The sequence below is a fragment of the Anopheles stephensi genome, chromosome 2 (genome assembly GCF_013141755.1).
Source record: "Anopheles stephensi strain Indian chromosome 2, UCI_ANSTEP_V1.0, whole genome shotgun sequence".
Lineage (NCBI taxonomy): Eukaryota > Metazoa > Arthropoda > Insecta > Diptera > Culicidae > Anopheles > Anopheles stephensi.
The window spans coordinates 37,761,143-37,774,363 of record NC_050202.1 but is presented as its reverse complement, the minus strand read 5'-3'; the positions used below and the strand labels follow the sequence as shown (position 1 = coordinate 37,774,363).

Genomic DNA, 13,221 nt, shown 5'->3' with positions numbered 1-13,221 from the left:
ATTCTGCTGCAAATGTATGTCGTACACACTGTTCTGCCTTTTAAAACTTTCGATTTAAAATTCTTAACCTGTGCCGATCTGCTTTAATGAGATTTGAGTAGTTTTCCCGCAGTTTTTATTACTTCTGTTTTTAAGCGCCGCTTTGTAATTGTTCTTTTTTAAAGCGTCGTTAGCACCGGACTGTTAGAATTAAGTTTTTTTCTCGTTTGCAATGTTTTCGGATATGAATGTGTAGAATATTATCACTGGTTGGGAGTGATTTTTGTGATATCAGACGGACGTTAAAGAGTTGTAGTGTTGCGCGCTCGACTTACAATTTCATACTGTTTATTCACTGGTCCGGTTACAAGTTCATCCTATTCGATTACATAGTTCATCCATTGGTCAAGTCACTTTCCCCTTAATTCACTTCTAAGTTCGTTCGTGTGCGTCAATTTATACTATCTGCTTATAGTGTTGTTCCTTTACCATATTTCGTGTAATAATTAATATTTCATGCATTTTCTACATTCCGGCCACCAAAAGAGAATTCTTTTCAATTTCTGCAAATTCGTTGTTTTTCTTCATGTAACATGCTAACCAGTATCCTATTCGCTAATATATACGTAATTGACGTTTCGCTTGGGTCGGTATCAGTGTTTGTTTACATTATTAGTGCACCATGTGGTTACACAAATCCCTCGTTTGTATCGATTGGTCGTGGTAACAAAGCTAAACGATTAGCTGCTCTAACAATTTGTTTCCCCCTGCCGTACGTAGCGTAACTACACGCACGACACCATCCTTGCCCGGGTGCAGCGCCGTAATGCGCCCCATTGGCCAAACAGTCGGGTGAAGATTATCTTCCTGGATTATAACCAGCTGATTGATCTCCAGCTTAACCGGTGCGTTGTTAATGTGTTTGGCTCGGGCTTGGAGTTGTTGGATGTATTCCGGATACCATCGGGACCAGATCGTTTGCACGTGCCTCTGCACGAGTTGGTACTCCTTGAGTCGGTTGGTCGGAAGGTGTCGTATGTCAACATCCGGGATTGCTTGCATGTTGCTGCCGATTAGAAAATGACTTGGGGTTAATGGTTCTAAATCGCAAGGATCATCGGATAAAGGGGTCAAAGGACGGGAATTTAAACATTGCTCCACCTGAGCAATAAGTGTAAGCATACTTTCTTGGGCGATACTTGTTATACTTATCGTGCGTAAAATGTGTTTTTTAGCCGACTTGACTGCCGCTTCCCATAATCCGCCGAAGTGAGGGGCCCTTGGGGGAATGAACTTCCATTCCATTTCGTTGGACGAACACCAATTGATGATAGACCGGCGATCGTCATCGTTCTTCTTCAGCATTTCGTACACGCGATGCAGCTCGTGGGCAGCTCCCTTAAACGTTGTCGCGTTGTCGGAGTGTAACTCGCACACCTTGCCTCGGCGTGCCACAAAACGACGTAGTGCTGCCAGAAATGCCGTAGTAGTTAAATCACTGACTAGCTCGATGTGTACGGCTCTAGTCGCGAAGCAAACAAAGATTGCGATGTACGCCTTCGTCGGACTCCGATTGCGGACGGGTGATTTCAGCATAAACGGCCCGCAGTAGTCCACTCCACTGATCGAGAAAGGTCTGGTCGGTGATACTCTCGACGTTGGTAGGTCAGCAACACTTTGTTTCACGAGAGTCGGCTTGTTTTTGAAACAAACGTGACACCGGTGGTAAACAGCCTTAACGAGATTCCTCCCACCAATCAACCAGAATCTTTGACGAAGTGTTGCTAATAACAGTTGCGGTCCAGCATGCAACAGTTGAAGATGATACGCCACTGCCAATAACACCGATAGTGGGTGCTTCGCCGAGAGAATCGCTGGATGTCGTCCTTCTTCTGGAAGATCAGCATTTCCGAGCCGGCCACCGACGCGTAACACACCAGTATGGTCGATGTACGGTGACAACCACTTCAGCTTCGATTTGTCGGAAACATGCTTCTCTTGAGCTAAAACCTTTAGCTCCTCCGCGAACGAATCCCTTTGGGCTAACTGGCATAACTTCAGTTCGGCCCGACGTAGTTCCGTGGCTGTAAGCGGTGGAACACTCTTCTCCTCGATGTGTGGCGCATCCTTGCAGCTTACTCTCGATGATTTGTTGGCTCCCTTGATGCACTCCATGAAGCGTAAACAATAAGCTACAACTCGTCTCAGCCTGTAGTATGATGAGTATCGCTCGAACAGTTTGTCACGGAACTCACACCTCGTAGAAACTGTGACAATCCGTGACGCCGTCGCCCGTTCTTCGATGACACCGTCATTCTCCTTCACTGCTGGTGGATGATTTGGCCATGCATCATGACTGTAAGCCAACCAACGAGGCCCATGCCACCAACGTTCACAATTAAGCAGCTCCTCCGGCTTCAGACCCCGTGATATGTCGTCTGCTGGATTATCACAACCAGGAACGTGACGCCACTCAGCTATCCGCGTTTCTTCCTGTATCTGCGCCACTCGGTTGGCGACAAATGGTTTCCATCGACGTGGTGGAGAATCCAGCCAATACATTACCGTCATTGAATCGGTCCAACAAAAGGCCATCGTAGATGCCGGTAACGTTCGACTCACCTTCTGGAACAGTTGGGTTGCTAATCGTGCGGCGCACAATTCCAACCTGGCGATCGAGTGCGTATTCGCCAATGAAACCACTTTCGACTTCGCTGCTAACAATTGCACCGTCACAATGTTGTCCGTCGATTCTGCGCGTACATAACAGCAAGCACCATATGCACTTTGTGACGCATCAGCGAAGATGTGCAATTGCAAGCTGACCGTTGTAGGTTGGGAGATAAAACGTGGCACTCTTAATTCGCGTAGCGAATATAACGTTGAATGAAAGCTTCTCCACTCTTGTTGAAGCTCACCGGGCAGTGCACGTTCCCAATCCCAAGCCTTTCCAATCTCCTTCAAACTCCACAAACGTTGTAGAAAGACTTTCGCGATGATGATTGTCGGACCCAACAAACCAAGTGGGTCGAATATGCTTGCCGTGTACGACAAGATCAAGCTTCTCGTTAATACTTCAGCTGGTTGTGGAAGGCCAACCTTGAAGGAAAACGAATCGTTGGCGGGTTCCCAAACCAGCCCCAGCGTCGAAACAGCTTGACCATCCTTCCACTCGTGCATTGATTGAATCGCAAGATCTTCACGTGGGACATCTAGAAGCGATTCTGGAACGTTAGATGCCCACTTTTTCAATGCGAAACCAGCTGAATCGAGCATTGCGGTGATTTGCTTTCGCACTTCTACTGCTTCGTTAAGGTCAGTCGCTCCTGTTAGTAGATCGTCGACGTAAAAATCACGTAACACGGGATCAACTGCCTTCGGGAATTGATCTTTGTGGTCATGCGCAACCTGCTGGAGCGTTCTAGTGGCGAGGAATGGAGCTGACGCCGTGCCGTAAGTAACGGTATTCAGCTCGTAGGTCGATATCGGATCCAGGGGGCTCTTTCGGTACCTGATACGTAGCAGATTCCGATCGATGATGTTGTGGAGAATTTGCCGGTACATTTTTTCCACATCGGCCACTAATGCGATTGCGTAGGACCTGAATCGCAATATAATCGTTAGTAGATCTTCCTGGACAATTGGGCCAACTAGTAACGTATCGTTTAAGGAGTATCCCGAGCTCGTTTTACAGGACGCGTCAAACACGACCCGTACTTTTGTGGATGTACTCGATTCCTTCACCACCGCATGGTGAGGAATATAACAATGCGGAACACTATCATCCACTGGTTCGGTAAGTTTTCGCATGTGACCAAGTTCCTCGTACTCTTGCATGAAACGCTTATATTCCATCTCCATTTCAGGGTTGATCTTCAATCGCCGCTCCACAGCCATCAGTCGTCGATCCGCAATCTCCTTTGATGAACCCAATACTATATCTGCTCTGGGATTACGAGGCAGACAAACGATGTAACGACCATGGTGATCACGCGTTGTAGTGGCAGCATAATGCTTCTCACAAGCATCTTCCTCAAGCGAGAGAGCGGGTCCCTCTAGATTGGTCTCGTTCTCCCAAAACCGTTGCAGCAATGTATCGAGAGACTCATGGCTCCTAATTGAGTGGCACGAAACAGGACTAGCGACTGAAATGTGGGAAGTATTCCCAGCAACTGTCCACCCAAACGGAGTCTCAACCAACCAAGGACCGCCTTTGACCAGTAACTGCTTCTTTCCGGTATGCCATTCCCAATATGCGTCACTCCCAATGATCACATCAACTCTTGAAGGAAGGTTAAAGGCAGGATCAGCCAACGGAACGTCAGGGAATTTCCAACCAGCAACATCGATTGGGGCAGTCGGTATCTCAGCACAAGGGGAGTTCACTATCAGGAACTCAAGTGGCGACGAAAATGGCGCTGACTTTGACTGCACCGTTGCGATGATCGAACCCTTGGCTTGCTGAACACCCTCACCGATACCTGTCAATGCAACGTTGATCTTTGTACGACGTGTCAGCAGCTTCCGCGCTAGGGATTCGGACACGATATTGCACATGGATCCTGAATCCAACAACGCTCGTGCTTCATGCCGAATGCCATGGTCATCGACTAACCAGAGAACCACCGTTTCGAGAACCACAATTTCATTGCTCGAACCTACGTTCATGGTTACCTGTGGCGGTGAATTGTCGTGCAACATGCTGTGATGACGTGCGTTGCACTTGTTGCAACGGAAGACGGAATTGCACGACCGTACCTGATGATTCGGGTTCAAACAGTTGAAGCATAGTTTATGCTTCGCAATCACTTCACGCCGGAACTTTACGTCTCCTTTGTAGAACTTCGGGCAGCTTCGTAGATGGTGTGGCTCTGCACACTCTAATGTACAGGATGCGTAGGATGTGCTGCTAGCTGGCTTCCGCGTTGACACTGAATTGCTCACGTATCTAACCTTTCCTCCCATTCTTCTTTCTCCACAGGCCACCGGCGTTTGTTTCGATTCAGATATCTTCGCTAACGTTTGGGACGAACGAAGGATTCGGATTCTATCCTGCAGGAAATCGATTAGATCTGAATACTTATCCTTGGGGCTGGCCGATGAATGCTTTTCCCAAGCTAGGATGGTTGATGAATCCAATTTGAAGAACAGCAATGTGGTGAGGGGAGTGTCCCAGTTGTCAACCGGTTCCTTCAGCTTTCTTAAACCGTTCACGTGCCGCGTGAACTCGTCCACAAGCTGCGCCAATTCATCCACAGATCCTTCATGCATCGCGGGAAGGTGATGCAATGTTCGATAATAATCACGGACTAACATGCGCGGGTTATCATACCGTTTCAGCAGCGCGGCCCAGGTGGTCGCATAGTTGTCCGCGGTCAATGTGGTATGCTCGAACAGCAGCGCCGCCTCACTCTTCAATGATGACAACAGATACTGAAGTTTCAGTATCGAAGGTATATCTGCTGACGAATCGATCATTGCCACGAAGCGATCACGAAACGTGAGCCACTTCGTCGTATCACCGTCGAACGTGGGGAGATCGATTTTCGGTAACCGCACATTAATTGATCCGAAATTACCCGTTGAGTTCAGGCTAGAATTGGCTTGCAAAATCGACGCGTTGAGAGGATTGGCTTCACACGGTTGCTTTTGCAACAAAAATCCTTTCACCTTTCGGTACACACTGTCCATTTCACATCGCTCTTGCAGCAAAGCTTCTAACGCTTCGGGAGATTCTTCCAATTCCTCCAGTTTTGCTACCGCGTTCAAATAATCTTGAACATGCCGTTCTAGCTGATCCAAGCACACTGGTATTTCACCCACATCACTTTCACTATAATCGTTTTTAAATTGTTCAATGTTCTTCACAAGCATTTGCGCTTGGCGCTTTTTTAATTGCGCGGCTTTGATTTTCTTCTCCATTTTCTACGTTGCTTCACTAACACACACGTAAAATGAACAAAGTTCAATGTTCTGCACTTCACTAACACTTAATACAGACGATGTAACGTTCACTTTGAATTTGATTCGAAATTGTTCACAACCTGCTGCGTTGCATGCAAGTTTCGTTAGAATACGATAGGAGTGATGGCCGTTAAAATGGAACCACGCTTCGCAATGGCGTAGATTTCCGATGAAGCTAAGCTACGCGGGACGCTAAGCTTTGCCTGTTGCCTTAAGTTGATGCGTAACAACAACTTTCACTCCAGTAAGTCGATTTGAATAAATCGCAACACAACTCACGAGAAAACAAACGAACATACAAGGGTTCACGTGCACGTAATGACCTTTCACAGCAATTCGCGCCAATATGCGGAGCAAGACAGCGAACTGTTCGTTTCCTCACAAACACAGAGATGATTCACGTCACTGTGTACGGTAATTAACGTAGTGAATTTTTTCCGAAATCACTAAACCGACTTCACCAGATCCGGTTCGAAGGACCAAAAAATGTAGAATATTATCACTGGTTGGGAGTGATTTTTGTGATATCAGACGGACGTTAAAGAGTTGTAGTGTTGCGCGCTCGACTTACAATTTCATACTGTTTATTCACTGGTCCGGTTACAAGTTCATCCTATTCGATTACATAGTTCATCCATTGGTCAAGTCACTTTCCCCTTAATTCACTTCTAAGTTCGTTCGTGTGCGTCAATTTATACTATCTGCTTATAGTGTTGTTCCTTTACCATATTTCGTGTAATAATTAATATTTCATGCATTTTCTACAGAATGTATTCATGTTAATATTTATTTTACATCTTCCTTTTAATGATGATTTGAAATTTGTGTCAACGTGAATAAAGTCTCTTAAACTTAAAAAAAAATCCGGAATCGAGAATCGAGCGTCATCAATAGGGGTGTTGGAAACATATTTAACGAGTGAAAAGGAAGCATAGGCATGAGCTATAAAATCCAAACACCCAAACAAATTTGCCAAATTTGAGTAAGCAGCCTCAGCGAAAGGAAAAAGAGACACAGTAAGCGAAAGTAAGAGGAAATCTTCGTCGCTTCCAAAATTCTACCCGTAAATTATACGACCAAGCAACCGGTTGACAAGGAAAAGGAAGAGAGGAGATAACGCAGAACAATGAGCACGACATACATTTGCAGCAGAATGGGAATCCGGAGCGCGGAATCAAAAACGAGTCCGGAACCAAACTAAGTCCGGAACCAAAACGAGTCCGGAACCAAAACGAGTCCGGAATCAAAACGAGAAAAATTGCTACAGAAAAATTACTGCATTAGAATTAGAAAAATTAGAAAAATTGCTGCATGAAGGACGATCATTCTTTGTCGACAATTTTTACACAAGCTATGAGCTAGCTCTAAAATTTCTTAAATGTAATACGCACGTAGTCGGTACAGTACGATACAATAAAAGAAATATGCCATCCCATGTCATGTCTCACTCTCTCAAAAGGGGTGAGATGGTAGCAAAAGAAGACATGAATGGAATTGTAGTGCTAAAATGGAGAGATGTTCGCGATGTTCGAATTTTATCTACAAAACATGCACCTATCTTGGTTCCGAGCAAACAGTCATCAGTAAGTAGCCGTCCCTCGAAATTGAAATCTCTTGCATTACTAGAATATAATATTGGCAAATCGGGAATAGACAAGAGCGATCAAATGACATCATATACGGCAAACATAAGGAAAAGTATAAAATGGTACCGGAAGTTAGCAATGCATTTGCTCTTGGGAACAACTATTGTCAACGCTCATATTGTTTATCAAGAGGCAACAAAACCTAAAGTTGACATAATAAGCTTTAGAGAAATGCTCGTGGAAGAGTGGTTAGAAACTAAAAAATCTGCGAAAGACGCCAACAATAACAAAAAGTTAGGCAAACAAAATGCACATTTTGGAGACAAGAAAAAATCCGCACGGAAAACCTGTGCGAAGAATATGTGTTTCGTGCTACAGGAACAAACGCCAGGATATGGAACGTGATCATGTTAGGAAAAATATCAAAAAAACAAATACTTTTTGTGTAAATTGCCCAAAGTCTCCGCAGATGTGTAAGAATTGTATTACCGAAATTCATTCTGGTTTGATGTGAAAAGGAGTATCAATTAATAAATAAATACCTTATTGAAAAAAAAATGGTTTACTGCATTTTTTTATTCAGTTAGAACAGCCATTATTGTGTTTTTAAATTTTCGCACTCAAACATTTAATTTGTATTTAACTTGCACAGGTATGGCTGTCAATCAATAACAAGATCAGTTGATATTTATCTGCAATCCATAATAAATTATTACTCCATACCAACAGTTTGCATATCACCTTAACGCAGCTATAGGAGCTAAAAATTTAAGCACTGCAACATTACAAGGATTAGCCAAGGTTCAAAGCCATGGTAGTTGTAGACGACACGGTCAATATAAAAGAAGACATTGACGATCCCAAGTTAGGTCTGGTTGGGTACATTAAGAAGTCAAACGACAGTATCGTAGCAACGTGTTCGAATCTACGAGGATTGCTTTAGAAGCTGAGTTGCCCAGCTTAGATAGGCACAGGACAGATGAGTGCATGGAGTGGTTGACAACTGGGGTAGGAAAGAACTTGACAGGAGCATAGATAGTTGATAGGTATGGTGGGTTTAGCGAGCTTGGACAGGTTCTAGGCCCCACTTTTAGTATCAAAGGTTAGCTAGGCAGGTTTAGTAGAGACTGTTAGCTGGAAAAGGCTGTCAAGTGTTTGTTCCACAGAGATCGTTCGAGACACACCGGTAAAACAACGAACGGTAAGGCTTCTCGTTCCATAATTTTAGAATTACAATATGTGAGAATTACAATTAATCCGCGTTTCTTCCTGTATCTGCGCCACTCGGTTGGCGACAAATGGTTTCCATCGACGTGGTGGAGAATCCAGCCAATACATTACCGTCATTGAATCGGTCCAACAAAAGGCCATCGTAGATGCCGGTAACGTTCGACTCACCTTCTGGAACAGTTGGGTTGCTAATCGTGCGGCGCACAATTCCAACCTGGCGATCGAGTGCGTATTCGCCAATGAAACCACTTTCGACTTCGCTGCTAACAATTGCACCGTCACAATGTTGTCCGTCGATTCTGCGCGTACATAACAGCAAGCACCATATGCACTTTGTGACGCATCAGCGAAGATGTGCAATTGCAAGCTGACCGTTGTAGGTTGGGAGATAAAACGTGGCACTCTTAATTCGCGTAGCGAATATAACGTTGAATGAAAGCTTCTCCACTCTTGTTGAAGCTCACCGGGCAGTGCACGTTCCCAATCCCAAGCCTTTCCAATCTCCTTCAAACTCCACAAACGTTGTAGAAAGACTTTCGCGATGATGATTGTCGGACCCAACAAACCAAGTGGGTCGAATATGCTTGCCGTGTACGACAAGATCAAGCTTCTCGTTAATACTTCAGCTGGTTGTGGAAGGCCAACCTTGAAGGAAAACGAATCGTTGGCGGGTTCCCAAACCAGCCCCAGCGTCGAAACAGCTTGACCATCCTTCCACTCGTGCATTGATTGAATCGCAAGATCTTCACGTGGGACATCTAGAAGCGATTCTGGAACGTTAGATGCCCACTTTTTCAATGCGAAACCAGCTGAATCGAGCATTGCGGTGATTTGCTTTCGCACTTCTACTGCTTCGTTAAGGTCAGTCGCTCCTGTTAGTAGATCGTCGACGTAAAAATCACGTAACACGGGATCAACTGCCTTCGGGAATTGATCTTTGTGGTCATGCGCAACCTGCTGGAGCGTTCTAGTGGCGAGGAATGGAGCTGACGCCGTGCCGTAAGTAACGGTATTCAGCTCGTAGGTCGATATCGGATCCAGGGGGCTCTTTCGGTACCTGATACGTAGCAGATTCCGATCGATGATGTTGTGGAGAATTTGCCGGTACATTTTTTCCACATCGGCCACTAATGCGATTGCGTAGGACCTGAATCGCAATATAATCGTTAGTAGATCTTCCTGGACAATTGGGCCAACTAGTAACGTATCGTTTAAGGAGTATCCCGAGCTCGTTTTACAGGACGCGTCAAACACGACCCGTACTTTTGTGGATGTACTCGATTCCTTCACCACCGCATGGTGAGGAATATAACAATGCGGAACACTATCATCCACTGGTTCGGTAAGTTTTCGCATGTGACCAAGTTCCTCGTACTCTTGCATGAAACGCTTATATTCCATCTCCATTTCAGGGTTGATCTTCAATCGCCGCTCCACAGCCATCAGTCGTCGATCCGCAATCTCCTTTGATGAACCCAATACTATATCTGCTCTGGGATTACGAGGCAGACAAACGATGTAACGACCATGGTGATCACGCGTTGTAGTGGCAGCATAATGCTTCTCACAAGCATCTTCCTCAAGCGAGAGAGCGGGTCCCTCTAGATTGGTCTCGTTCTCCCAAAACCGTTGCAGCAATGTATCGAGAGACTCATGGCTCCTAATTGAGTGGCACGAAACAGGACTAGCGACTAAAATGTGGGAAGTATTCCCAGCAACTGTCCACCCAAACGGAGTCTCAACCAACCAAGGACCGCCTTTGACCAGTAACTGCTTCTTTCCGGTATGCCATTCCCAATATGCGTCACTCCCAATGATCACATCAACTCTTGAAGGAAGGTTAAAGGCAGGATCAGCCAACGGAACGTCAGGGAATTTCCAACCAGCAACATCGATTGGGGCAGTCGGTATCTCAGCACAAGGGGAGTTCACTATCAGGAACTCAAGTGGCGACGAAAATGGCGCTGACTTTGACTGCACCGTTGCGATGATCGAACCCTTGGCTTGCTGAACACCCTCACCGATACCTGTCAATGCAACGTTGATCTTTGTACGACGTGTCAGCAGCTTCCGCGCTAGGGATTCGGACACGATATTGCACATGGATCCTGAATCCAACAACGCTCGTGCTTCATGCCGAATGCCATGGTCATCGACTAACCAGAGAACCACCGTTTCGAGAACCACAATTTCATTGCTCGAACCTACGTTCATGGTTACCTGTGGCGGTGAATTGTCGTGCAACATGCTGTGATGACGTGCGTTGCACTTGTTGCAACGGAAGACGGAATTGCACGACCGTACCTGATGATTCGGGTTCAAACAGTTGAAGCATAGTTTATGCTTCGCAATCACTTCACGCCGGAACTTTACGTCTCCTTTGTAGAACTTCGGGCAGCTTCGTAGATGGTGTGGCTCTGCACACTCTAATGTACAGGATGCGTAGGATGTGCTGCTAGCTGGCTTCCGCGTTGACACTGAATTGCTCACGTATCTAACCTTTCCTCCCATTCTTCTTTCTCCACAGGCCACCGGCGTTTGTTTCGATTCAGATATCTTCGCTAACGTTTGGGACGAACGAAGGATTCGGATTCTATCCTGCAGGAAATCGATTAGATCTGAATACTTATCCTTGGGGCTGGCCGATGAATGCTTTTCCCAAGCTAGGATGGTTGATGAATCCAATTTGAAGAACAGCAATGTGGTGAGGGGAGTGTCCCAGTTGTCAACCGGTTCCTTCAGCTTTCTTAAACCGTTCACGTGCCGCGTGAACTCGTCCACAAGCTGCGCCAATTCATCCACAGATCCTTCATGCATCGCGGGAAGGTGATGCAATGTTCGATAATAATCACGGACTAACATGCGCGGGTTATCATACCGTTTCAGCAGCGCGGCCCAGGTGGTCGCATAGTTGTCCGCGGTCAATGTGGTATGCTCGAACAGCAGCGCCGCCTCACTCTTCAATGATGACAACAGATACTGAAGTTTCAGTATCGAAGGTATATCTGCTGACGAATCGATCATTGCCACGAAGCGATCACGAAACGTGAGCCACTTCGTCGTATCACCGTCGAACGTGGGGAGATCGATTTTCGGTAACCGCACATTAATTGATCCGAAATTACCCGTTGAGTTCAGGCTAGAATTGGCTTGCAAAATCGACGCGTTGAGAGGATTGGCTTCACACGGTTGCTTTTGCAACAAAAATCCTTTCACCTTTCGGTACACACTGTCCATTTCACATCGCTCTTGCAGCAAAGCTTCTAACGCTTCGGGAGATTCTTCCAATTCCTCCAGTTTTGCTACCGCGTTCAAATAATCTTGAACATGCCGTTCTAGCTGATCCAAGCACACTGGTATTTCACCCACATCACTTTCACTATAATCGTTTTTAAATTGTTCAATGTTCTTCACAAGCATTTGCGCTTGGCGCTTTTTTAATTGCGCGGCTTTGATTTTCTTCTCCATTTTCTACGTTGCTTCACTAACACACACGTAAAATGAACAAAGTTCAATGTTCTGCACTTCACTAACACTTAATACAGACGATGTAACGTTCACTTTGAATTTGATTCGAAATTGTTCACAACCTGCTGCGTTGCATGCAAGTTTCGTTAGAATACGATAGGAGTGATGGCCGTTAAAATGGAACCACGCTTCGCAATGGCGTAGATTTCCGATGAAGCTAAGCTACGCGGGACGCTAAGCTTTGCCTGTTGCCTTAAGTTGATGCGTAACAACAACTTTCACTCCAGTAAGTCGATTTGAATAAATCGCAACACAACTCACGAGAAAACAAACGAACATACAAGGGTTCACGTGCACGTAATGACCTTTCACAGCAATTCGCGCCAATATGCGGAGCAAGACAGCGAACTGTTCGTTTCCTCACAAACACAGAGATGATTCACGTCACTGTGTACGGTAATTAACGTAGTGAATTTTTTCCGAAATCACTAAACCGACTTCACCAGATCCGGTTCGAAGGACCAAAAAATGTAGAATATTATCACTGGTTGGGAGTGATTTTTGTGATATCAGACGGACGTTAAAGAGTTGTAGTGTTGCGCGCTCGACTTACAATTTCATACTGTTTATTCACTGGTCCGGTTACAAGTTCATCCTATTCGATTACATAGTTCATCCATTGGTCAAGTCACTTTCCCCTTAATTCACTTCTAAGTTCGTTCGTGTGCGTCAATTTATACTATCTGCTTATAGTGTTGTTCCTTTACCATATTTCGTGTAATAATTAATATTTCATGCATTTTCTACAGAATGTATTCATGTTAATATTTATTTTACATCTTCCTTTTAATGATGATTTGAAATTTGTGTCAACGTGAATAAAGTCTCTTAAACTTAAAAAAAAATCCGGAATCGAGAATCGAGCGTCATCAATAGGGGTGTTGGAAACATATTTAACGAGTGAAAAGGAAGCATAGGCATGAGCTATAAAATC

At 45.2% G+C, this 13,221-nt stretch overlaps 1 protein-coding gene across 1 annotated transcript; it reads right to left on the bottom strand.

The window, feature by feature from the left end:
- Window positions 1-316: 316 nt before the first annotated feature.
- LOC118517729 lies at window positions 317-12,839 on the bottom strand. The gene is made up of 2 exons (XM_036064179.1): window positions 8,805-12,839; window positions 317-2,478 (listed from the first exon to the last, which is right to left on the bottom strand). The coding sequence occupies exons 1-2, from the start codon at window positions 12,225-12,227 to the stop codon at window positions 712-714; spliced, it is 5,190 nt and encodes a 1,729-aa protein (XP_035920072.1). The 5' UTR covers window positions 12,228-12,839; the 3' UTR covers window positions 317-711.
- Window positions 12,840-13,221: the final 382 nt, after the last annotated feature.